This window comes from Microplitis demolitor, chromosome 2, assembly GCF_026212275.2.
Source record: "Microplitis demolitor isolate Queensland-Clemson2020A chromosome 2, iyMicDemo2.1a, whole genome shotgun sequence".
Classification (NCBI taxonomy): Eukaryota; Metazoa; Arthropoda; class Insecta; order Hymenoptera; family Braconidae; genus Microplitis; species Microplitis demolitor.
The window spans coordinates 4,156,114-4,183,286 of NC_068546.1; the positions used below are offsets into that span (position 1 = coordinate 4,156,114).

The 27,173-nt window shown below is 33.1% G+C and overlaps 5 protein-coding genes and 1 long non-coding RNA gene across 7 annotated transcripts; 2 read left to right on the top strand and 4 right to left on the bottom strand.

Moving 5' to 3' along the window:
- The first annotated feature begins 4,992 nt into the window (after positions 1-4,992).
- LOC103576961 (uncharacterized) lies at positions 4,993-25,215 on the top strand. Its single transcript, NM_001414806.1, is given in 3 exon segments — positions 4,993-7,951; positions 8,312-9,068; positions 23,308-25,215. Coding segments are annotated over 2 exon segments (402 nt in total). The 5' UTR covers positions 4,993-7,682; the 3' UTR covers positions 8,445-9,068; positions 23,308-25,215.
- LOC128667382 (uncharacterized) lies at positions 8,455-11,524 on the bottom strand. Of its 2 annotated transcripts, XM_053737127.1 has the most exons (5): positions 10,575-11,524; positions 10,325-10,498; positions 10,161-10,232; positions 9,978-10,065; positions 8,455-9,708 (listed from the first exon to the last, which is right to left on the bottom strand). In XM_053737127.1, the coding sequence occupies exons 1-4, from the start codon at positions 10,805-10,807 to the stop codon at positions 10,014-10,016; spliced, it is 531 nt and encodes a 176-aa protein (XP_053593102.1). In that variant the 5' UTR covers positions 10,808-11,524; the 3' UTR covers positions 8,455-9,708; positions 9,978-10,013. The 2 variants fall into 2 exon arrangements, with proteins under 2 accessions (XP_053593102.1, XP_053593101.1); XM_053737126.1 differs by having other exon boundaries at positions 8,455-10,065.
- Positions 13,125-13,433, top strand: LOC103576959 (hypothetical protein). Its single transcript, NM_001414792.1, has one exon. The coding sequence runs from the start codon at positions 13,125-13,127 to the stop codon at positions 13,431-13,433; it is 309 nt and encodes a 102-aa protein (NP_001401721.1).
- On the bottom strand, positions 15,698-16,306 carry LOC103576958 (hypothetical protein). The gene has a single exon (NM_001414791.1). The coding sequence runs from the start codon at positions 16,304-16,306 to the stop codon at positions 15,926-15,928; it is 381 nt and encodes a 126-aa protein (NP_001401720.1). The 3' UTR covers positions 15,698-15,925.
- LOC128667383 (uncharacterized) lies at positions 16,854-18,824 on the bottom strand. Its single transcript, XR_008403354.1, has 3 exons — positions 18,267-18,824; positions 18,064-18,154; positions 16,854-17,746 (listed from the first exon to the last, which is right to left on the bottom strand). It is a non-coding gene; the product is annotated as an uncharacterized LOC128667383 (long non-coding RNA).
- On the bottom strand, positions 23,773-27,168 carry LOC103576964 (hypothetical protein). The gene is given in 4 exon segments (NM_001414794.1): positions 23,773-26,423; positions 26,519-26,590; positions 26,686-26,859; positions 26,936-27,168. Coding segments are annotated over 4 exon segments (531 nt in total). The 3' UTR covers positions 23,773-26,371.
- Positions 27,169-27,173: the final 5 nt, after the last annotated feature.

Genomic DNA, 27,173 nt, shown 5'->3' on the forward strand with positions numbered 1-27,173 from the left:
TGCACAAGATTTTTTCCGAATTGCTGCACGTCGATTGGTCCGGTTTTTCATCTGATTTCTTCTTAGCATCCTTTTTATTTTTTACATTCTTAGATGCCCCAACATTCTTTACACTTTTAGTTTTATCATCGGTTTTCTTATATTTTGAATTCAGACGATTCATGTTTCGAATCTACAACAATTTATTAAATAATGAGTATGATTTTAAATACAATAGAATTTTCCACATAGTCATAGAACATCTGACATTATTTGTCCTGACAAAGAAAAATAATTTGAATTTATTTGAATCACATTAAATAATTACGAAGGCTCTAGTAACTTTTGCAATATTGTATAACTAGTGCGATAAGTTGTCGATTGCCCACGAGAGTGAAGTTGAGCGCACGAACAATGGTTATCATATAACGCACACTAATGTCGTGGAAACAGTTGAATGGGCAAACAGATATTTGGCGAACATAAGAGTGAGTACTAAGATAGTGTAAAGTACTTATACTGCATGAAAGATAAAAAGTATTTAAATTCATGTGTTTAAATCGGAGATTGCACACTATTGTAGTACCTTATTTTTTTAAATCTATTGGCATTAATCCTAGTAGCATTCTTAGGAGATTAAGATTCTTGAGATGCATATTCGCTATGAGTGTGACTGCAGCGCCAGACAAAATATGAACTACGGGAGGCTGTCAAAGTATGTTTTTATACGTATGTCAATTGCAAGAAACATAAAAATAAATAAATATTATAAATAATAGTAAAAAAAAAAGTTGTCAAAAATATGTGACAGTTTTATAGTAATTGCAGTTTTGTTTTTTAGCTAAACGAACCAACAATAAGTAAGTATAATGATAAAAAATAAAAAAGATTGCAGTAAGCATTTAGGTTAAGTTGTTTGAAATTCATATCAAAGTCAAAATATGATACTAAGGAAAAAATCAAAATGAAAAATAAATAATTAAATAATAACAAAATAAATACTTTCATGTGTGCTTGCTTACAATTTCAGTAATCATAGCCTCCCGTAACTCCGAAAGTAACCACTGCAAACGCTTCAGTCAATTTGATTTCCCCTACCATGGCTTCTCTCAGAGCGAATAGTCAGACTTGAGGCAGAACTGTTTAGAATCTTTGCAGATTGCTACCCTTTTTCCGTAAGCCGTCGGTACTGTGTCAAAACTTACAGCGATTTGGGGAAAACAATCCTATGGCTCATATCCCGGGTCAAAAAATTTCATCTGATTTTAGTCTAACTGGACTGTATTTGGACTACTTGGTCTGTTATTGAACTTCTATCAAAATTTCGATCTGTTTTTGGTCTACTCGGACCGAAAAATTTGAACTGATTTTAGTCTAATTGGACTATTTGATCTGATTTGATCTTTTACAAAATTTTAAGCTGTTTTCGACCTGTTCTTTTAAAAAACAATTGCGTTATGGGCAGACCAAACTAGATTAATTCTTGAACTTTACAAAATTTTAGTTCTAAAAATTTGCAAGGACAAAAGTAGATTAAATCATGGACTTATAAAATTTTTATTTATGGGCAATATTTATAAAAAAAATATTAAGTTACAGAATTGATTATGTTTTGTTTACTATTTACTTAGTATCTTTTGTTTGAAAATGGCGGCAGTATATGAAAATTTGACAGCTTAATTTTTAGTTGTCTTAACTGAATATTTATAGCATTGAACAAAAGTGATAAAATAACTCTTAAAGTGTCAAAAAATTCTCTTATTTACTGGATAAAATCGAAAATATTTTGGCATTAGAAAACATCAAAATTAAAATAACTATAATCTAGATTATTATTATTATTATTTATATTTTTAAAAAGTCCTGTTTTAGATCTAAAAGCGATTAAAAACAGACTAAAAATTATAATAAATAAAGTATGTTTTTGTCCTTGAAAACCATTGAATACAGACCAATAATTATAATAAAAAAGTATGTTTTTAGTCTAAACCCGATTTAAAACAGACTAAATATCATATGAAAATAAGTTTGATATAGGTCTGAATAATGAATAGTACGGGGAAAAACAGATTAAATTCCTATATAAAATAAATACGATTTATAAATTTGAATTAAAGAAAAAATATTTGAATTTATCATTTATTTTAAAACAGATCTAATTTTTTGACCTGGGATAATTTTGCAGCATCTATTATCTAACATTATTATCGTATCTAGCTCAAGAATTCCTGCAGACTACATGTATAGAGATAATGCTACGTGGGAACACAATTAAAATATTTAACCATGAATTGAATGTAAACAATTAAAAATCACAACTTACATTGGTCGTAGTAATCACCAACAATAAAATGCTGTTTACACGATTCCGCGCAAATCTACACAATTCACGATGCAGTGAGCACCAGCGCTATAAATACCCTAAATTTAATCTCTATTTTAGCTTTGTTATGATGTTATGTAAATTACGATACTTTAGTCAATGTTTTTGATACTTGAAGCTGTCTTTGATACTTCTTTGAATGATATAAAGGTATCAAAAACTGAGAATTATAACTTTAAAGAAATAAATTATCAAGTGCTAGGTAATATATTGCGTGTCAAGGGATGAAACAAGATGGTTTTAGACAAGAATAGAATTGACCGTGCAACGCATTTTTTTTTTCATATTATCTTCATCGATAGTAGGAATTTTAATGTTTGAAGGTAGTCGAAACAGGCTAATTTTTTAACTGATTAGAAAATCGGCCAAAATCTATTTTTATTTCTATATAAGATTTTATGTATTATCACATATATATTTATATCTGTAACATATATTTTTAAATATATTTTTACCATATATGATATTTTCATGCGGGTAGCAAACTAGTTTCAATGCAGGTGGTGAAAAAGGTATTAACGTTTTAAGTACCCCATAGAAATAACAACCCTGTAACATTTCTTTGCAAAGCCAGGAATCACCAATTCAGAAATTACCCTCGTTTTGAAAACCAGTTGATTGACTAGTGTCTTTGCAACTTGTCATCTGGTTTTCTAATGAAAAAGTAATGATCAATACTAGAATCTCAAATTGAAATAAAACAAAAAACAAGATATGACTCTTTATTGATTCATAGTCGTTAATAATAAACTTAAATATAATAGCACTAAGTAACTATCAAGACTGAATGATGCAATGCATAACACATGGATTAAGAATAACAATATTTATCTTTTTTGCGAGACAGATAGGTCACTGTGACCTCTCCGCAAAACGGTTAAATTATCTGGAATGTTTACGGATCTAAAAAACTTAGCATGCAATGTGAGAGAAACTTCTTGCTCATAAACTCCTTTGTTTTTCTGACCTGGTGCAACTGATGTCCAGGATTGAGCACGATTCATTGACGATAAATCTCTCTCGTTCCCGTATTTTTGCGATGTAGAGTAGGAACAATGAACTTCCTTATAGGTAATTGACTTGCCGTTGATGGTTAAGAAGGCTCCCTTGGAATTTTCCGATGTTTCCTTAGCAAAGTAGTTACTCATCTTTCTACTTTTCAAGCACGGGAGTCAATGGTCAAAATATTTGATGGTTGTTGCTGCTTATAAATCTAGAAAAATGGAGATTTCATTTGTTAATGTCCTGTGTTTAGCACAAATGGAAATGATTTTTGATGACTACGAACGATGATGCGATGATCTGTCCGAAAACAGGCGTATGACTGAATAAGTTCTTTTCGCTCTGTTTTGCCCAAGGGTTGAAAACGTGATATTGCTGACGATAGTATTGAATTACTCACCCTATACTTTGTATCTCGTACCACTAGTTTGTGCACCTGGACTCATTTAGAAAAAGTAACACCTTATCCTTTTCAATCAAAACTAACTTTCTGATCACTGAACAATACCTGGCCGGGAATCCAAGTCCTCACTGTTGAAATACGAATTAACGAATGTTACCGTTTTTCAGTAGACCTCCAATTTATAGTTCATCAAAAATGGTCAAAGAAATAAAATCACATCAATTTGCTAATGGAGAATCAAATACCTATACATCCTTATCGACCAAACCCATACGTTATTTGACCCATTGATAAGGGATCTAAAATCCATTTTTATGCTAAATGAAATTTTACGACTTTTTGGATCAATTATTTGCCCACAGAAAACAATAAAATTTTATCAACCGATTTTTGCGTGGTGTTAAAACTCATTTGTAGACAGTTTGATGACCATCAATTACAACATTTATGGGATGCGTTATACTAAAATAGATTATTTACTGATTTAAATTACAAATTTTTTATATTTTTGCCCAAATAGCTAATGAGATGATTTGTATGTAGCAGTAAAACGTCGCTTGTTAATTTACATAAGTAGATTAAGTCGTAAAATTGGAGGTAATAAAACGAACACGTGATATAACTTTTACGATGTTTTGACGAGGTATTGACTTAGAGCATTTAGTTGCATAAATACAATTCTACGAATTGAAAAATTCTTCCGTTTGGAGTAGCAAATTATTTTTTAATTGTTTGTTTAAATGATAACAATATTGACTTGAAGGTTTGGCTAGAATTGACAGGTGGCTGATATCAAACTGATGATAAGTATAACGCATGATAAAGTTAGCTTCTCATTTGAGAAAACTATGCGGACGTTCGGCATAGATTTTGATAGAGTTTTCACCCATGTCGTGACTGGGTTGATCTCCAGTTCGAAATTGTAGACATCCGCAATGTCTTTTATGTATTTCTCTTAGGAATTCAGATACGCATTGTATCTGATGTCAGTATTTTACGTGGAAACCAAGAAACCTACAACCATCATGTTATTCTTTTATGTTCCCTGTATAGGGATCCAATTGTTTATAATTTCCTACATAGATTCCTTTATGGAAAAGTCGTTTTTTATAGTAATTCATGGAATTTTTAGAAAAAGCTGTCAAAAATTTTTAATGACAAATAGGTTTGGAGACGCACATTGAAAACGTTACAGTCTCTTAAAAAAATGTGTTTCCGCGAAAAATGCAAGTGTTGGTAGATAAGTCTCTTGTAAATAGCTTTTGATTTTGAACTTTCGTTGAAATAGAAATTTTCGATTACAAGGCCCGTCCTAGTAGGCATAGATAGCGATTGTATGGAGGTTTCATACTGATGATCATAAATCGCACTAGGTATGATTGTCAGCAAGAAATTTTCAATGAAACCTGCTACAGATTATAAGAAAAGTTCGTGACAAGAATTTCAATTCTAACATTTTGCTGAATAGTTACGTCATAATTTTCAGTACTATATTTAGATATTTTGTTCAGTATTCTTGTTCATAATCGAAAAAGCTATTAGATTTTCCAATTAATAAAGTATTCTGATGAGTCTAAAGGTGTTCTAATGATAAATCATTGGTAGTATGTAAAAATTAACAGTTATCAAAAATAAGGTATTTCCTTTAATTAAATACAAGCTCAATTTAATCAGGAATCCGGTTAGCAATTTGAAAAGCTATTATACTTTGCCATCAATAAACTATATAATCAGTAATTGTAAAGAATTAATGAACGATTAAAACTTCAGTACGATTCATTAGAAGTAAGTCATACTAGATCGATAAATCAATGCCGGTCACTCTCAAAAAAAGTGGTTATTCCTCCCGTGTTAACTATTTTCATTTTAATATTCGAAAGATTATCATTCGTTTCTATTATCTTTTCCTATCGGAGACGACATCCTTTTTTCCGAGTTGACAATCATTACCATCTCAGATGACAAAATTGAATACTTCTTCAATATTGGAAATATTACTATCCAATATGGTAGTTATTACCATCGACAATAATGAATCTCACAATACAAGAATAGTTAACATATTGAGGTACAATCTGATAATCAATGTCGTTGCAACATTGTAATAGTTATCATCATGTTGTTGCGTGTACAAATATCGTAAACATCGTACACCGGATGCAAATATTTGGCATCAACCCAAACCTTTGTTGAATTAACATTTACTTTTAAGCGACCAAGAACAGTTAGGGTTGCTTCTGAAGCTTTTAGGTAATCGAAACCTAAGTGGTTGAGTGAAGGCAGCGCAAAACAAAGAGCGTCGTGGATTTGTATGCGTGCAATATGAGAGACGTTGTGTTACTGTGTGCCCCTTTTCGCTCATTTTAACCCTACTTTGTGTATGCCAACAGTGCCGTAGTTAGGAATATTTACATGACTGTTGAATATTGAAAGAAAAAAATCCTTTTTTTTCTATAACACGTCACTGCCGTAGAGTCTGCGAGCTCATGTTAGTTCCACAGCGATCCCCCTGAACATGTAGTAGGGTTTCGAAGCCATGCACTAAAAAGTTAAAAAAATGAGAAAATAGAATTCATCATCCAGACCCCGAGAAGTATTCGGGATACCGATGGATTTTTAACATCTTCAGTAGAGAAGGTAAACCTGAAGGTTAATATCGAAGCATTTCGAAAACTTGTGTGATTAATAACCCTATATTGACCCCTTTGATGTTCTTGATAGTTATTCAGTACCTCGAAATATATTCAAATATTCTTACTACCTAGATTTATTGACATTTAGTTTAATTAAACTTTGTTGCGACGTTAGTCATTCTAGATTTCTTAACTTCTGCTCCATTTTCTTTGTTCTATTGTGTTATTTTATGAAAATGCTTTCAAAGTATACGTGTTATGTGTCTATCCAACGGAATTTTCATAGTAAAAGCTTTCTTCTCGACGTAATAAGATATAAAGCAATCAAACAATGGAGAGCATGCAAACGAATTGAAGGAACAACAATACGCTCTGGATGCGTAAATCTAGTGACCAATCAAGTTATCCCGATGACACTGAATACTTCGGAATCAGTATGAATTGTATTCTCTTCACGAAATTGTGAGTAACTTATTTATTTCCAGTCTTTATGCCCCGTAAAAAATCTCTCTACGATTTTGAATCGGCAAAGTAAAATGTGATTGAAGTTTATAGTTATAATAAAGATTTTTCTAATGTTTCAGATGTTTAAAGTCGTCTTTTCGCTTACACTACACTCGATAGCTGATACAATAGTGATGTAAAACTCAATAAAAATTTTTTAAGTCTCATATTAGACTAAAGGTCAATATGGAGATCTACGAAGCAAACCACATACCAGCGAATATGCTTTGACTTACTTAGAGTATTGTAAATGTCCGCGTAAATAGTTACATTGTGTTACATAACCTGTCGTTAATGTCTTTGTTTTTAGATCTTTTATTAAGATTTATGCTTCTTGGCTAAAACGAAGTAGAATCCTTGAAGTTATTGGATGGCAGGGTCTATCTTAAAATTTTTTTTGTATAGTATTTTCACAATTTAGCGCCGAATCGTTAACTATTAATAAATAGGTTATTGTTTCGGAAGTTTTATGTCTTACTACAACTACAGGTTCCCTAAGGACCAGGAATGTATTTCGGGCTACCGATGGACTCGTAACATCTACACTGAAAAAAGTCGATTTATCGATCAATTTCTAAGCAATTCAAAAACTTTTGTGATTAACCCTAGAGATTGTCCCCGTTGATTCTATTAGAAGTTATTCGATATACAAATGTATATAAACATTCTTACTGTCATTATTCATAGTCATTCAATTCAAGAGTCTCGGCTGCGACAGTCATTCTAAATTTCCTAATTTTGTTCCACTTTCTTTGTTCTATTGTATTATTTTATAAAAATGCAGCCAAAGTATATGTGTTATGTGCCTATTGAATGGAATATTCACGCTGAAGAATTTCTTATCAACGTAGTAAAACATGAAGCAATCGAACAATTGAGAAAATACAAGCGGTTCAAGGGAACAACAATATGCTTAGAAGACGTAACAGCGAAATTAACTTATGTGGGTTACCATTTATGGATGCGTAAATCTTGTGACCAAGCCAGTTATCCTGATAAGAATGAATACTTTGGAATCAGCTTGAATCGCATTCTCTGCGAAGGATTGTAAGTAATTTATTTATTTTCGGGCTTAATGTCCTGTGAAAATCTAATTTCTACATCATTTTGAAACAGAAAAGCATAATGTGACTTAAATTCACTGTTATGACAAAGACTTTTTCCTGTTCTAGATGTCCAGAGTCGTCCAAATGCGAGCAATACCTTCGATATTTAATGCAGTAGTAATGTAGAACTCACTGAGAAGAATAAAAATCTTTCCGGTCTTATAGTAGACTGACCACCAATAACAAAGAATTAATATCATTAATTATCGTGAAATTATTAGGGTGTACTTCAATTTCATCAAAGTTCGCCGAAGAAGCTTAATTATAGTATAATATTACTTAGTCATTTAAAATCTAATAGGGCCAAAAAGTGGAAAGCTTACTTAACAAAGGCAGCAAGATATGTCTTCTGGAGTAGCATCAATAATCACCGGAATAATTACAAGGAAGTAGAGGACACTGTTGTGAAAATTGGTAATGTAGCTGCGAAATGAGAGTACCAGAACGGTCGTTTTTGGATGCGCAGGTATAGATATCTACAATGCGAATCACATCTCAGCGAATATGCTTCGTCTTGTTCAGAGTATTGTGAGTGTCTACGTAAACATTGTGTTAAATAAGCTGCCGTTAATGTGTTTTTTTCTAGATCTTTTATTAGGATTTATGCTTCTCGGCTAAAACGATGTACAATTATTAAAGTTATTGGTGACAAGATCTATCTTAAAAGTTGTTTTATATAATTTTCTATTGGTACTTTTTCCACAATTTAGTGGTGTACGATTAACTATTAATAAATCGATTATTGTTTTGGAAGTCTTATTTTTTATTATTACTCTAACCCCTAAAGAACCAGCTTGTTAATTATTGAGAATTTTCTAAAGTCATTATAGCAAACAAACCGGTGCGCAAAGTCATATGGACCATAAAAATGAGTAAAATATGACAGATTTAGTAAAAGTTTAAAGTCGGATTCACCAAATGCTTTTGGTTACTTCAAATATATTGTTTTCTTTACATTGCTCGCTGTAATTCAATGTACTGAATACACAACACATGTTTGATAGTAAATTTACTGCTAATCATAATTGACAACTGAATATACTTCCGAAACATCTGAGGTGAACGACATTCATTGGGAGTGTAATTGTTGGAAATAACCTGAACTTGACCTCTGATTGTAAATCTGGTGGCGCTTGAAATTGTCAACAACTCAATTCTGTTAAGTAGGTTGCACTGAACAATAATATAGGTGTCAAGTAGGTTCTCTGACACGCGTCGCCTTTTCAATTATCATCAATAAATAAAAAAGACATGATTTTAAGGAGTACTTTTAATTAATCGAAAGATCCGAATCTTGTTCCTAATCCCAGTGTGAAATTTAATGAATTATTTCGTTAAAGTAATTTGAATAACTTTTGGTGACTACCAAAGTGAAATGCACATTATTTGATAAAACAATTCGAGTTTAGATATTATCTCCTAATCCCCAGCTACAAGCTCTATCATACGAATCGAATTCCCTGAATTCGGGCGAGAAACGACGTCGACCATCGTTTGGTTGGGGAAATGAGTATTTCGAAGATTCTGGTTGAAACATCTTCTTCCACACCGATTGATTCGGTTTTTCAACTTGTTTTTTTTTGTATCCTTAGTATCCTTCTTATTTCCTTCAATTTTAGGGGCTGCAAGGTTCTTCAAAAGTTTGGTTTTTTCATCAGTTTCGTTACCAATTAAATTCAGACGATTTATATTTTCAATCTAGAACAATTAATAAAAGCATTAATATAGTGCTAAAAACAATTCGATTACCCACGTAATCATGCAGTATTTCGGTTTAATAGCCCTGATAAAGAAATATGATTTGAAATGTCCAATTTCATTTGACGGGGACAAATATTAGAATAATTTCATAGTACCGTGGGTACAACCTCTGAGGTTAGTAATATAGAAGTAAAGATGTTCAAAGGTGACCATTCCGAAGAAATACTGAAATCCCCGTAACAGATTCTCCATCCTGGTTAACTTACATAATTGTTTCACGTAGTTGTGAAGTATCAGGGCCACTATTCAAACTGGTCACAACAGCAATCGTATTCATTGTTTCGTTGAGTCATCCTGTAGAAAAGTTTAGCATTACTAATGATATTCATGCTCCCAAATTCGTGACTACGGCCCTATTAATTATTCAGTACACCTATTAATTAACTTACTGCTGAATGTTTCGTGTCAAACGTCGACGCAATGCGTGCGTGTTAGTATCCATACTGCGTAACGTTTCCCCACTGTAAGCATAATATGTACTTAGCCCCAACCACACGTAGACAAACATAGGCAAGGCGGATTTCCAAGTAATAGATTATGAATAGCAACTTACTGAAGTTGTGGAGGCGTTAAGTAATAGGATGTCTTATTAGATCTCGGATCGACGCTCGTAGCGTAATTTGGCCATGATCCTTTATCGGAGCTACTTCCGCCGAACATTTCCACTTGAATACTGTCTTCTTCCTTAGGCAACACTATGTCATAAACATAAGAGTCAATCGTTTCTCTGGAATAAAAAATTATCTTAATTAACTTATCTCTAATCCCATGCTTTGGTGACGCAACACTGTAAAAATACTAACTCTGCGGGCACTTTTTCAAAAATGTAAGTAAAACCACTCCTGTCAATGTGTCGGATTAATTTCGCTGGTATGTTTTTCACTTGTAGAGTAAATCTTACAGAGTCATCCTTTGCGATGATTTCTTTCGCTAATGTCAACACGAGATTCTCCAGGCCCCGAATAGGCCATTCGTAGGGCACTAAAATACCCGGGGCTAATTCCACGTACACAATAGTCGCAAACTCTTCTTCCATACTAGCCAATTATTTATTCGATTTGATATGACCAACAGTGAGGAACGCGATTGTTCAAAACAAGTTGACGTCGCCGAATGCGGTTCGGGAAACACTAAGAGTTTCCAACAATAACATGAGAATTATATACTTTTTACGTCATAAGTAGATATAAAAAGTATAACTACTATAATTTGACCCGGCTAGAGTCAATATGTTTACTCAATGAAGAGAGATAAAGAATCACTCTTCAATATTTGGATTACTAATAATAGACTTTGCTCGATGAAGGTCACCAAATAAAATATAAATATTGTTATTCTATACGTAAATATTTTTGTCGAATACATGCTGTTGTTATGGTTACGGAATCTGTGATGCTTTCCATATGCTTGAGGCGAAGTAATGTACGATGTCACAATTTATACAGTAAATCATAATAATCAGTAGCGTGTGTAAGTGTTGTTTATTTAATTAGCCATTCATTCTAAAAACAGAAACAAAAGTATTTTGTTCGCTTTAACCATTAGAAACTAACAAATTGAGATGAATGGACAGCAATATCCAAATTGTAATAATTCACTTTATGACAGTGAATTTATTGCATCAACAAGAATACGTCGCTTTTTATGACCCCATGTTTATTTGGATTTACAGTTGACTTGCAATAAAATAGAAAACTTATATGATAGTAAAATAGCTATTAAGCTTATAATTTATGTGTATATCTGCTAAGAATATTCTATTTCAAAACAACAAAAAAATTGTTGGCTCGCGCTTCTTGAACATTTTATGGCTGTCACATTTTGAGTGAATGATCCATAAAATAAATTCTCTATTATTTGTTATGATGCTCGACATATGAAAGAAGTATGCCATAACCTTGACTTTACTTCAATGTCAATGGGTTTACTGACCGCATAAATAATGCGTACCTCAACAAAGTTTGTTTATCCATCTAACGCGTTCCTTGAAGTAAAGAACGCAATTCAATTTGTGTGGCCTTTTGCCGGTTATTTCACTCGCGATTATTGTTCATGATTTTTATGTCTTTGCTTTTCGTGTCATTATTCACGCACCAAAGTCACTAGCTATTGCAACTGAACAAACAAATAAGTCTGACATTCCGGTTCTACCACAAATCTCAATTGCTACTTTTTGTAAACAAGCGAAACCATTATTAAAAACAAAGAGCGTTACAATAATAATGTGTTTTGACGGTTAAACGAATAGTTAAAGTAACAAGACTCCTTCGCCCCTTCAACTTTCATTAAGCATTTGTCCATTGTCAGTTGATGGTGCACTTTTTATAGGACACTTGTTTCTTATCGGGGCTCAGAAGGCCATTGCACTGTACTTCGTACCTAAAGTAGGCCAGTGAAACAGTACACCAGTTCTAGGAAAAAGATATAGGTAGCCTTTAATTGACAAGATTACCTCGCCGAAACCCTTTTTGAATCAAAAATCCAAAAATGGATCAACGTTCCAATTATAGAATAGGTCATGGCGGTTTATCACCTTGGTATTGATTTTTAGTGTTGGTTTTCAGTTTGTTTGAAATTTGGCAAGATGCATATTTTTCTTAAACTAACTCCAGCAAGGAAATTTTCTGAACCTTTATTGTCATTTGACCCGTAATCGATGGCCAGTTTTAATGAGTGGAGACATTTTATTGTTCTATTTTTGTTGTCTTTACGATGGCAAGATTAATAAGTTTTCTTATTTATTTAACCTTGATCAATTTGAGAAGACTTTTACGATGCATTATTTATTGGCAACAATCAGTTCTAATAACTGAAAAAACAGAGTGAATTGATGAAATATAAATATTCAAATTGGATCTGGCTTGACATTAGGGTTGAGAGAAAAGTTATGTTATAATTTTAGTTATTTTATCTTATGAGCGGTTAATTTTGAATGAATGTAATCAAGTTGAGAACAGGGTGCTTGATGTTAGGTCTTTGGGTTGAGCCCCTGTCAAATTTTGTGTAAATTCATTCAAAATGTAGTTAACAAGACAATCATACAATTAGAGAAATTATGCCATACTAAATATCTGACAAACTTTTAGGAATAAATAGTATAAAAATAGTTATTGTAGGAAGTGCTCTCACGTGCAGACCCTCACTTAACAGCTAATAAAAGTGTGGTTATGATCCTAGAAGTCATCACTGCCGGGATGTATAAAAACTCACTCCTGTACTGTTTAATATCATAACTAGTGTCGTTTTGGCAGTACTAAGTAGACGTCATATATTTTCTCATTATTTTTTTAATAAAATATTAATACAGTCAGTGTTAATTCAGTAAACTATTATATACTTGATACAAACTCAAAATGACTTCATCATCGTCACCGTCTTCATCATCTTCAAAGTGTTCAAATGGTGCATCAGTCTGCTTCATACCTAAAGAGTGGAATGATTACCCAACATCAACTCTAGAATGTGTACTGACCACTGACATTAAAGAGCATATGAAGAATTACAATGAAGTGGTAGGTGCCCCGATTTCAGTTGGTGGTGTGTCAGCAAAACTTGAGTTCTTTGGCCCCAATATTTGGATGCGCAAAGACGGAGATGAGAAAAGCAAACCTAATTCCAAAGATTATGCTTCGCGTCCCATACGAGACCACTCGAAAATATAATAATGGTGATATCGTTTTATATTTAAACTGATGGTTTACAGTTTGCAAAAGTCAGGATGTTTAGAGAAACCTTCGTGCTTATCACAAGTCATCATCTACTATCTGATTTCACATGACATTAACATCTGAAGCCAAATGGGACGTGCCCTGCTTTGAAGAAGCAACGAGATGGATTACACAAGATTGATAGGCTAGTATTAATCCAAATATGGTATTGTTGTATTGTATTCGTTATCTTTTAGTAGGGGAGACTGGGGCAAGACGGCCCCCCTGGGGCAAAAACGTCCACCTCAAAAATTAACCAAAATTTTTTTTTCTTGTTTTCTTTTGATTATCACAAATTCAGATTATTTACTCATTTTTAGCCCTATACGTGAAACTAGGGGCAAAATGAACCACTCAGAAATTCTAAAAAAAATGTATTTCATATTATTATAACTTAGTCATTATTAATTTAATAGAAATATCATTCTTTGGTTAATTCTTTTATTTGGTAATATGTTTGGAAAAAAATTAAAACACTCCATTTTTTTCTACAGAAGTGAACAAATTACTCGTATTATATCAAAAAAGGTTATTACGAGTAATATAAAAGTAAATACAGTTGTTAAAGAAAGAAATATAAACATTTGTGACGCGGTAAATTTTTTTACGATTAAAAAAAAAAAATTTTTTTTCATTTTTTTTTGGAGGGGGCCGTCTTGCCCCCAAAAAAATTTTTTTTTCAGGAGCTTCACCAAAATTTTGGTGAATTGAGTTAAAATTGGACGAGAGTAAATCGACTTGATGGTTAAAGGCACAAAGAATAATAATCGGTTTAGGTGGGCCGTCTTACCCCGGTCTCCCCTATCTAACGTTATTCTTTTTGTAAATGTCTATCAGTAAATGAAATTTTTTTATTCAAGTCCTTACTTATTTGTCACCTTTATGACTTTCCAAAGCGAATACTTATTTGTTATTTTGAATTTCCGAATTCTACATCGCAAATAGAATGATACGCAAATATACACAAATTTAACAAAAATAGATAAAATAATAAGATATCTCGAAAGATTGTTATCGTCTACCTAGACAATAGACGATTAGTATTCATAGAAATAAAATTTAAATAGTAGTCATATTAATGCAAATGTGCCATTTATCTTTAAAATGTTTATTTTAAAGATAAATGAACATGAAGAAGTTACGTAAACGCAGTTGCTGACCAATTTACATTAATTTTTTGGTGCTTGACCTTGAAACTTCACCCCCTCATGTTAAGGAGAGTCGTTGTGAAACTAAAGTGAACGCTTAGCACCCGCCGCAGGGGTATATTATAGAAAAAAAAAAGTTTTTTCTTTCAATATTCAACTTAGCCATGTAAAGCCATGCAAACTACGGAACTGTTACCAAACACAAAGTAGGGTTAAAATTAATAGAAAGTGATATTGTCATCCCACCGAGAGAATGCACCTCGGGTGTCGTCGGTTTTTACTCCCACCCTAGATGTTTTATATGCTAAATGTTCTCCTACTTTTCTGTGCGCATGCGCAGTTCATAAATGTTTGGTAGTGGGGGCAATTTCCGAGGTTTATTCTCTTACTGGGACTACAATACACAGTAATAAAACTAATCTCACATTGCGCACAATCGAATCCACGGCGCTTTTCGACTCACCCTAACCTCATTCGATAGGCACCAAGAAGTTTCAAGACTCTCAAACTAAAAGTGTTAACTTACGGCCAAATTTTCTCATAATTTTTAAAGTAACTTACGAATACTTACGAGACGCCCATTATATAAAACAAACGAATGATTTATACTTCAAAGTCCGTCTATCACTATCACAACATGATAATGTTTTTGCTCTCTTGCAGTATACTTTTTTTTAGAAATAACATCCTCAATGAATTACATGACAAATAACTCGACTGAATTTTATTGTCAATAAACACCTACACGTTAGACACATTAATAACTCGTAAAAGTGGGTTGACATGTTACCGCCTTATATTACTCATCTTCCACATTAATTTAACCTTGGCCAATGAAACCGGCTTTTATCTTGCTCGCATGCCTGCGATGCGCAGACTCAGTGGAGCCGCGCCGTAGCTTCTCGCGCAGTATCATTTTCGCGGGCTTTTTTAAACACCCGATAATCACTATGACGCGTACGGTCATAATCATTATTGACATATACCTTAATTCCGCTTCTGATTAGAAATCTGTTGCCATATAAAACAATTATTCAATTGATTGAATTGGTGAGGTTGTAATAAATAATATTTGAAGTGTGAAGCGGGATCTTTGACATGTCAAGCTTTCAGCTTTTCCAATTTACCATCAATGAACAGCTAGGAAATGATTGCAATCAGATTGGATAATTTGGATATTCAGTACATAAACTCGGTGTAAAATGATGACATATATTTAATCGTAACAATAAATAGCCTTCAGTGGTAGTTCAACTATTTACACATTAGTAGACTTGTCAATTAGTGCTAGTGATAAACTCAGTCTGATAATGACCCAGAGATACTAGTAGTTTCGGTAACTTCGGAACCCGATGATGAACTAGATCGATCCTCTTTTGACTTAGGTTCATAGTAGAATGGCGTCTTTGCTTGTAGCATCTTTAGGTCGAGCGCTGTCGGTCTTGATACTGGCTGTTTACTAATAGTTTCAGTATGACAAGAAGTCGAAGCCTCTGCAGTGTTAGAATCATCTAACAGTTCACAGGATTGTTCTGTGCTATTCTGTTCCAATTGTGTAATTGGCTCATTTGACTTTTTTTTGATACGCGTAATACATTTTAATTTCTGAACATTTTCAGAAGCTACTAACTTCATTTCGTCTCTTGTTTTTCTGCATTTTTGTATAAAACTATTCATCATTTGAATCTGAAAAATTAATTTTATCCGTAATACTAATTTACATAAAAATGAATTCTGAATTAAACCTGCATGGAAAATTCAGATTCCTGAGAGATCTACAAGATATTCTAACTATTGACAACAATTTGTGTACAACTTGACCCACAAGTTAGCGTGAATCTACATTCGCTTTTTGATAGCAGATTGGCGTCAACTAATCGAACATGAAATCTTTGCTGGCAAATTTTGGGAGTAACTTTTAGTCAAAGTAGCTGTCAGAGTGCAAAAAACCAATGAAATAATGTTACGAATGCACGATTTTTCCTGCCAAACGAGGCCAAAATTTAAACTTTCAGGTGCAGATCTAATTAAAAATAGCATGCACACCAGGAAGGTAGGACGTCTCAATCCGCGTGAATAAAACTTTCCCTTTCAGATCGGGTAGGCAATTACATACATGGATTGCAATGTCCTATTGTCCTTCTTTGATGTGTAGCAGCCAAAAAAAAAAACTTACTTCGTTTGATGAATTACACTCAAAGTAGTAAACTCTCTATGGAAGAAAACTTATACGACTGGCAATATGTGAAGTAGCACCATCTTAAATACCCAGTATTTTATAGCACTTTTATTGCCTTGTTTTCATTTGTCATTTCAGTAATTGGACAAGTGTTCATAACCTTTCAACGTTATGATGCCTGAAAATAAAGTGTTTTTGTTTGGCAAATGCTGGTAGAGTTTTTTGTCATTAAGACTGCAATTTTCGTGATAATTGATGGCATGAAGGCCAATTCTCAGAAATTTTTGCTAAAAAATATGGAAAAACATTAATGCTTGCAATGTTTTGACATTCTTATAGTTTGACATATGACTAGTAGTTCTAGGTCCTTTCAATTTGCTGCAGCTTCTAATTCGTTTGACCAGAAATGATGATGCTGGCGCTCTATTTACAAAGAAAGGAATTTTGCCTAGGGAGAGATCCTTCACATCTAGTAATACTAGATACGAGGGGCAACAGTTGACTTAGTGCAATTGGAATTAATTATTCTATCTTTTGGTCAATAAGGATTTTTATTACTTTTACTGTGTCTTAAATTGAAACCAAACTTAGAAAGAATAATGGTCCTTTATTGTTCCATAATTGGTAGCAATGAACTTGATTACAAAGACATAAATATGATCATAAAAAGTTATTGTCAGCAAAATATAAATTATGGCGTGAAGTAATACATTTCATGGGAGTAAAAATAATTACAATATTCATTTCTTCTTCTTAGAAATTTCGTCATAACGCCTTTTCAATGGATTTGATTCACCCGGCTTGCTAAAAGCTTCAACAATCTTCGCTTGTATCATGTTAGAAATTTCTTGTTCCGAAGGTTTCTGGGTATTCTGTATTGGCACGAATGATGCCCACGTTTGGGCACGAGTTAATGATGATGAACTTGCTGGTCCGTACTTCTGAAAAGTCAAATTTTAACAATAAGGTTTCTTTTACTATCGGTTATCAGTCACATTGATAATACTGCAGGTATTGTAAGATAAAATTATTGGAACTTTTTCTTTGTAAGTATGGGAGTGGATGTCCTATTAATATAGGAATCATTTCCATAGAAAAGTCCGGGGCAAAACCAAACATTACTTTTTAAGTGTTTCTATAATTACAGAGACGTTTTGAATAATCATAAGAATAGTTGTACAGAAATAAGAGATTATGTATAGAAATTATGTCTATGATTTTTTGGAACCGTTCCACTATTTTTTTTCCGTCTACTTACCGATGATTGATTGTTCATCTTGCTTTTCAAACACAGAAATCAAAGCATATAATTTTCTAGGTGCATGCACGATGTCTGCTATTTGTTATATCTGAAATCACATAAAGTCTGATTAATTGTCAAGCGTACTTTTGTCATGGTATCGATAACAATATTTTCTGATCACTAAAAACAGAACGGGTTAACATGTAGTGATAACTTACCAGCTTGTAGCTCAGCAATATTTCTCTCGGTGTCAAGACTTTCTCGTTGTAGAAATCAAGAACGATTGCTATAACTTCTACAAAGACGACATATTTATATCCTTTTAATATTGGTCAAACAACAAAAATAATAATCCGTTGTTCAGTCTCAAAAAAACCCACAAGTGCGAAGCATTTAATTTTTGGGTCACAAAATGTCAATCACTAAATTGTCTGACGTTAATTCGAATGCAGAAATATTTACTGAGTTTTATAGCGCAACTACCAATCAAATAAGAGCAATTATAGTTTGATAAGTGACATTTATCTTATAATCTGAAAGGTCTGATTTTTAGAGTTTGACAGTATCGTTTATTGCAAGCTTTATGAAGGAGTGTTGTTTTTTTCCACTGTAAAATACAGATAATAATGCAATTTGTATGCAAGAATATCATATGACACCTTAGTTTAAATATATCGATAAAGTCGTAAATAAAAGCAACAAAACGATTCAACTAAACGTAAGATTGTTTTGTTTAAACAAATTTTTGTAACAAATATTCGATTAAACAAAGGTAATCTGAATTAACAAGTTACAGCAGCTAGAGTACTAAACAAAATTGATCAATTAGCTTTTAGATGGCATCTTTAATTGATAATGCAAATATCTAGGGGAGACCGGGGTAAGACGGCCCCCTGGGGCAAGAAGGCCCACCTCAAAAATTAACCAAAAATTTTTTTTTCTTGTTTTCTTTGATTATCACAAATTCAGATTATTTACTCATTTTTAGCCCTATACGTGAAACTAGGGGCAAAATGAACCACTCAGAAATTCTAAAAAAATATGTATTTTATATTATTATAACCTAGTCATGATTAATTTAATAGAAATATCATTCTTTGGTTAATTCTTTTATTTGGTAATATGTTTGGAAAAAAATTAAAACACTCAATTTTTCTCTACAGAAGTGAACAAATTACTCGTATTATATCAAAAAAAATTATTTCGAGTAATATAAAAGTAAATACAGTTGTCAAAGAGAAAAATATAAACATTTATGACGCGGGAAATTTGTTTACAATAAAAAAAAAAATTTTTTTTTTTATTTTTTTCGGAGGGGGCCGTCTTGCCCCAAAAAAAAAATTTTGTTTCAGGAGCTTCGCCAAAATTTGGGTGAATTGAGTTAAAGTTGGACGAGAGTAAATCGACTTGATGGTTAAAACCCACAAAGAATAATAATCGGCTTAGGTGGGCCGTCTTGCCCCGGTCTCCCCTACACCAATTAAAGGAGTTGGAAGTTTAGATTTATCTAACAATAGTATATACCCTTTATATTCTTAGAGGATTGAATAATACTATGTTTGGTAGTTTTGAGTTTGTTACATATTTCGGTTGGTTTTGGTTAGGATATTAACAACTATATTCACGGAAAAAAAAAAATAGGTGCTGCAACAGGACTCCTTAACTTTTTGGTACTTGGCTTTGAGATCAAACTTGATGTTTAGGCGGACTGTTGTGAAACTTAAGTAACGCATAGTGTCTGCGGCAGGGGCATATTCTAAAAAATAGGGTTTTTGTTTTCACTATTCAATAGTCATGAAGACAACCCATCGGCACTGTTACTATACATAAAATAGGGGTAAAATGAGTAGAAAGAGACACATAATGACAGTACTACCTTCACATAGCACGCGAAAATTTGACGACCTTTTTTTGATTCGCGCTTTTCGATTGCGACGTATGTTTGAATATTTCAAGGCTCTCAAACGTTGGAGTAATAAAAAGTTATAATTGATTATTTTTATTGGTCTCAGAAATAAAGTTTTTTAGTAAAACGAAAACCGCTAGAAATGATACTGGTATCAGTCGATAATTTTTAATGACCACAGGTATCGAAACACACCTAATAACGTTAAAGTCTCTTAAAAAAATATGTTTCCGCGAAAAATGCAAGTGTTGGTAGATAAGTCTCTTGTAAATAGCTTTTGATTTTGAACTTTCGTTGAAATAGAAATTTTCGATTACAAGGCCCGTCCTAGTAGGCATAGATAGCGATTGTATGGAGGTTTCATACTGATGATCATAAATCGCACTAGGTATGATTGTCAGCAAGAAATTTTCAATGAAACCTGCTACAGATTATAAGAAAAGTTCGTGACAAGAATTTCAATTCTAACATTTTGCTGAATAGTTACGTCATAATTTTCAGTACTATATTTAGATATTTTGTTCAGTATTCTTGTTCATAATCGAAAAAGCTATTAGATTTTCCAATTAATAAAGTATTCTGATGAGTCTAAAGGTGTTTTAATGATAAATCATTGGTAGTATGTAAAAGTTAACAGTTATAAAAAATAAGGTATTTCCTTTAATTAAATACAAGCTCAATTTAATCAGGAATCCGGTTAGCAATTTGAAAAGCTATTATACTTTGCCATCAATAAACTATATAATCAGTAAATGTAAAGAATTAATGAACGATTAAAACTTCAGTACGATTCATTAGAAGTAAGTCATACTAGATCGATAAATCAATGCCGGTCACTCTCAAAAAAAGTGGTTATTCCTCCCGTGTTAACTATTTTCATTTTAACATTCGAAAGATTATCATTCGTTTCTATTATCTCTTCCTATCGGAGACGACATCCTTTTTTCCGAGTTAACAATCATTGCCATCTCAGATGACAAAAATGAATACTTTTTCAATATTGGAAATATTACTATCCAATATGGTAGCTATTACCATCGGCAATAATGAATCTCACAATACAAAATTAGTTAACATATTGAGGTACAATCTGATAATCAATGCCGTTGCAACATTGTAATAGTTATCATCATGTTGTTGCGTGTACAAATATCGTAAACATCGTACACCGAATGCAAATATTTGGCCTTAGTCCAAGCCTCGGTTGAATTCATGTTTATATTCTAACGATCAACATTAGTTAGGGTTGCTCCAAAAGCGTTTATTTAATCAAATTGTGAGTTTTCACAATATAAAAAACAGTTAATTGTAACTGATATATAGATTTTAGTAAATCTTTAATTGTCAATATTAATACATATTTCGTATTATTATATTTGCAAAATATAGTTCATTTCTCCATGTCTTGTATTAAAAATACTTGTTTACACGAGTGTAAATAATATAAACAAGCGAACGGCATGATGATATGTGCATCTGTGGAAGGTCTCAAATCATTTTGGTGGTTGTCGAGTATAAAAAGCGCGAATCAAATAGCGTTGAGGATTCGTATGCGTACAATGAGAGTAGAATACTTTGCCCCTTTCCGCTCATTCCAACCCTAATTTGTGTACAGAAATAGTGCCGTAGTTGGGATTTTTCATGGCTGTTGAATGTTAAAAGAAAAAAATGGTTTTTTTCCCATAATATACCCTACAGAAGTTGCGCGCTTAGTCCAGTTTCACTACGACCCACCTGAACATGGAATGGGGGTTCAAGGTCAATTGCGAAAGAGATGAAAAAATTAGAAGATAGAATTTCTCATTTAGACCCTTAATAGGATTTGGGGTTTCCGAAAGGCTCATAATATTTCTGGAAGGAGAAGGTAAACTGCTCGATTAAAGTCTATGCAATTCAAAAACTTGTGTGATTAATAACCCTAGGCAGTATCGCTGTAGATTCTATTATTACTAATTCAAAACCTACGCGATTGTATTTAAACACTCTTACTGCCTAGACTTATTCAAATCACTAGTGTCCGCCGCAAAACTAGTCATTCTAAATTTCTTAATTTTTGTTCTACTTTTTTTATTCTACTGTGTTATTTTATAAAAATGCCGTCAAAGTATACGTGCTATGTGCCTATAGAATGGCATAATTATGGTGAAAAATTTCTTATCAACGAAGTAAGAAGTAAAGCAATAAACCAGTGGAGAGAACACCAACGGCTTGAAGGAACAACAATACGGTTAGGAAACGTTACAGCGAAATTAAGTCACGCGGGGTACTTTCTATGGATGCGTAAATCTTGCGACCAATCAGATTATCCTATCAAGAATAAATACTTTGGAATCACTATGGACTGCATTCTCTGCTCAAAATCGTAAGTAACTTATTTATTTTCGGTTTCAAAGTTCTGCAAGAAATCTCTCAATGATTTTTAAGTGGAACAATAAAACGTGATTGAAGTTCATAGTTAACACAAAGATTTTTCTGCTGTTTCAGATGTTTTGATACGTGCTATCACTTAAAGTATATTCGATAGTCGATGCGGCAGTGATGTAAAACTTACTACGAAGAATGCAATTCTTTCTATAAGAAGGTCAGTTAGAAAAAATTAATCTTGTTAATCATTGTGAAATTACTAACGTGTGCTTCGATTTAATCAGACTTGGCCAAAGATCACCGGAATAATTACAAGGACGTAGAGGACACTGTTGTGAAAATTGGTAATGTAGCTGCGAAATGAGAGTACCAGAACGGTCGCTTTTGGATGCGCAGGTATAGATATCTACAATGCGAATCACATCTCAGCGAATATGCTTCGTCTTGCTCAGAGTATTGTGAGTGTCTACGTAAACATTGTGTTAAATAAGCTGCCGTTAATGTGTTTTTTTTCTAGATCTTTTATTAGGATTTATGCTTCTCGGCTAAAACGATGTACAATCATTAAAGTTATTGGTGACAAGATCTATCTTAAAAGTTGTTTTATATAATTTTCTATTGGTACTTTTTCCACAATTTAGTGGTGTACGATTAACTATTAATAAATCGATTATTGTTTTGGAAGTCTTATTTTTTATTATTACTCTAAACCCTAAAGAACGAGCTTGTTGAATTTCGAGAATTTTCTGAAGTCATTATAGCAAAAAAACCGGTGCGCAAAGTCATATGGACCATAAAAATAAGTAAAATATGACAGATTTAGTAAAAGTGTAAAGTCGGATTCACCAAATGTTTTTGGTTACTTCAAATATATTGTTTTCTTTACATTGCTCGCTGTAATTCAATATACTGAGTACACAACACATGTTTGATAGTAAATTTACTGCTAATCATAATTGACAACTGAATATACTTCCGAAACATCTGAGGTGAACGACATTCATTGGGAGTGTAATTGTTGGAAATAACCTGAACTTGACCTCTGATTGTAAATCTGGTGGCGTTTGAAATTGTCAACAACTCAATTCTGTTAAGTAGGTTGCACTGAACAATAATATAGGTGTCAAGTAGGTTCTCTGACACGCGTCGCCTTTTCAATTATCATTAATAAATAAAAAAGACATGATTTTAAGAAGTACTTTTAATTAATCAAAAGATTCGAATCTTGTTCCATAACCCCAGTATAAAATTGAATAAATCATTCAGTTAAAGTAATTCTAGTAACTTTTGGTGATTACCAAAGTCGAATGCACATTATTTAACAAAACTTTTCGAGTTTAGTGATTACTTCCTGATCCGCCGCTAGAAGATAAATCAAACAATTCCATTTCCTTGGTTTTGGTCGAGGAACCACGCCGACCAGCGTTCGGCTGGGAAACTGGGTAGTTCAAAGTTTTTGGTTGAAATATCTTCTTCCACACCGACTGGCTCGGTTTTTCAAGGGCTTTTTCCTTAGTACCCTTCTCATTCTCTACACTGTTAGAGGCCACAACGTCCTCTATCATTTTGGTTCTCTTTTGCATTTCGGCACGTTTGAAATTCAGAAAATTCATATTTCAAATCTACAACAATTAATAAATTCATTAATATTATGCTGAATAAAATTAAATTTCCCACATAATGATCCAGTATCTGTATTTAATATCCCTAATAAAGAAATATGACATCTCAATTAGAGATTGCACAACATTCTGTCATCTTCTTTGTTGCCCTTGGCAATAACCCATATCATTCTTAGCGTAGTTTAATAGAGTTCTGTAGTTTAAGTTTTACACAAGCCTGCTTTTTCAGTCTTAGGAAAATCTGGGGCAAAATTATTTCATTCGATATCTAAACTCATTCTGTTGTAATATTTGGCCAAGAAACTTAAGCAAGACACATGAGGTCAAACGTGATGCAGAAATGTTCAAAATATCTGCTGATTGCAACCCTTTCTCTTTGGGTCATCAATACTGCGATTAAACGGAGTGATTCATGGAAAAAATAATCTTACGGCTCAAAAATTTCCGCAGCAACACTCATCTAACATGATTATCGTTACTAACTTAAAGATTCCTGCAGGTAGCATGTACAGATTTCCAGAAGTCTTTAAAAAATAATTTTTAGTAATGTTTAATGACATCATTGTAAAGAATACTTATAGATCATGTCTTCTGCAAGTCCTGTCCAAATCTTTCGTAAGAACCTAACTGAAGAATTCCCGTCAAGCAGTTTTCTTGAGATAGGGTAGAGTTACCAATTTTGACTACTTTAGGGACTGCTTTGGAGGGTTAAATATTTTAAGTAACATAATTTGTAAAGACAACGTGACATAATCAATTTCGAAAATGTGCAAAACGATACTTTTATCACACTGTTACAATGGAAATTTTGTGATGTACTTTTCCATTGACGAAAACAAAGCATTAAATGTCCAAAAATAGGACAGTGGTCACAAACGGTACTTCCATCCTGATGCTTTTAGCGAACATAATTTAAATATTGAACCACGAATTTAGTATAGTAACTTAAAAAATACAACTTACATTATTTGCAGTAATCACCAGATACAAAATGCTGTTTACACGATTCCGCGCAATTTCACACTATCCACGATGCATCAAGCACCAGCGGTATAAATATCCGAAATTTAATTACTTTTTTATGATGTTACTAATATAATTATAGTACAGCCAATGTTCTTGATACTTGAAACTTATTTTGATTTTAAATTAAATGATACGGCGGTCGTAGAAATTGAGAATTCACTTAAAAAAAGAAAATTACCAAGCGTTAATAGTATACTACGTGGCAAGGGATAAAGTAAGACGATTTCAGGCGGGGATGCTGAATGGCTGAGCCGAAGGCGAGGGTAACATTACCTGAAGTCTGAAATCGTGTTTGACTGAATAGCGTATGATTTGTTATTGTTTCATAGCTTACAATAATAAACTATCAAGACTACATGATGCTGAAGCGTCGTAAAAGGATTATAAAGATATTATTCATAGTTTTTGTGCGACAGACAGATCAGTGTGGCCTTGCTGCAAAACACTTTGTTTATCTAGAATATTTCCAGCTTTAGAAGACTTAGTAAATAAGGTGAAAGAAACTTTTTGCACACAATTTGCGATTTTGATCCAGTGCAATTGATGCCCATGATTGAGCAGGATTTATTGATGACTGGAGAACTTTAGCCTGGATCCCAAGTAGTAGAGAAAAGAGTTTTTTTTCAGAGATGACGCGTTGTTGTGCGTGGCTGAAATTCTAGCTCAATGCGTGGGTTTTTCAAAAAGTCCTCTACGGGTAAGATTATTTTTCATGGACTCTCGGTTAATGAATATAGATAGACTTCAAATATTTACTTTAAAAACTGGGCTATTACGTTGTAACATATTCGATAGTACGTTGTTGAAACTGAGCCAAATACTCGAGAGCTATTATCAAACATTTCAATCAAATGAGTAGTAATGACATCACGCAACAGTAAACATATGATGTTGATCAACAGTTTGTATGACTGATTCCTAAACTACAAAATGAAACCCAAATATTGTAAATACACATAAATACGTTTTATTTATCAAGTTTAATATTATTAGTACGTTATAACTTGTAACATTCAACAGAGATCTACAAAAATTATTACAGCCTATTTGTTAAAAATAATTTTAGTTTGTGATCGACAACATCAAGTTGAGAGTAATAGATGTCATGATGACTGCCAAAAGTAGGATGCAATGGAACCTCACTTTTGTCTATAACAAAAAAAACATGATCATATAAAAAATATAAAAAACTTTGACGCACACATGTAAGTAACGATGCTGCTGACGGGAACAAATATTAGAATAATTCCGTAGAAACGTGGATGGAAACCTCCGAAATTAGTAACATAGAAGTAAAGATGTTCAAAGGTGACCATTACGAAGAAATACTGAAATCCCCGTAACAGATTCTCCATCCTGGTTAACTTACATAATTGTTTCGCGTAGTTGTGAAGTATCAGGGCCACTATTCAAACTGGTCACAACAGCAATCGTATTCATTGTTTCGTTGAGTCATCCTGTAGAAAAGTTTAGCATTACTAATGATATTCATGCTCCCGAATTCGTGACTACGGCCTTATTAATTATTCAGTACACCTATTAATTAACTTACTGCTGAATGTTTCGTGTCAAACGTCGACGCAATGCGTGCGTGTTAGTATCCATACTGCGTAACGTTTCCCCACTGTAAACATAATATGTATTCAGTCTTAACGACATGTTGTAGACAAACATAGGCAAGGCGGTTTACAAATCAATACATTATGAATAGCAACTTACTGAAGTTGTGGAGGCGTTAAGTAATAGGATGTCTTATTAGATCTCGGATCGACGCTCGTAGCGTAATTTGGCCATGATCCTTTATCGGAGCTACTTCCGCCGAACATTTCCACTTGAATACTGTCTTCTTCCTTAGGCAACACTATGTCATAAACATAAGAGTCAATCGTTTCTCTGGAATAAAAAACTATCTTAATTAACTTATCTCTAATCCCATGCTTTGGTGACGCAACACTGTAAAAATACTAACTCTGCGGGCACTTTTTCAAAAATGTAAGTAAAACCACTCCTGTCAATGTGTCGGACTAATTTCGCTGGTATGTTTTTCACTTGTAGAATAAATCTTACAGAGTCATCCTTTGCGATGATTTCTTTCGCTAATGTCAACACGAGATTCTCCAGGCCCCGAATAGGCCATTCGTAGGGCACTAAAATACCCGGGGCTAATTCCACGTACACAATAGTCGCAAACTCTTCTTCCATACTAG

Excerpts from the sequence above, each read along its gene's own strand:
- LOC128667382 (XM_053737127.1), bottom strand. The coding sequence starts at position 10,807 with ATGGAAGAAGAGTTTGCGACTATTGTGTACGTGGAATTAGCCCCGGGT. Across the intron at positions 10,233-10,324 it reads TTAACGCCTCCACAACTTCA|TGGGGAAACGTTACGCAGTA; the intron begins GTAAGTTGCTAT and ends TTATGCTTACAG. Across the intron at positions 10,066-10,160 it reads TTGACACGAAACATTCAGCA|GATGACTCAACGAAACAATG; the intron begins GTAAGTTAATTA and ends ACTTTTCTACAG.
- LOC103576959 (NM_001414792.1), top strand. The coding sequence starts at position 13,125 with ATGACTTCATCATCGTCACCGTCTTCATCATCTTCAAAGTGTTCAAAT.
- LOC103576958 (NM_001414791.1), bottom strand. The coding sequence starts at position 16,306 with ATGATGAATAGTTTTATACAAAAATGCAGAAAAACAAGAGACGAAATG.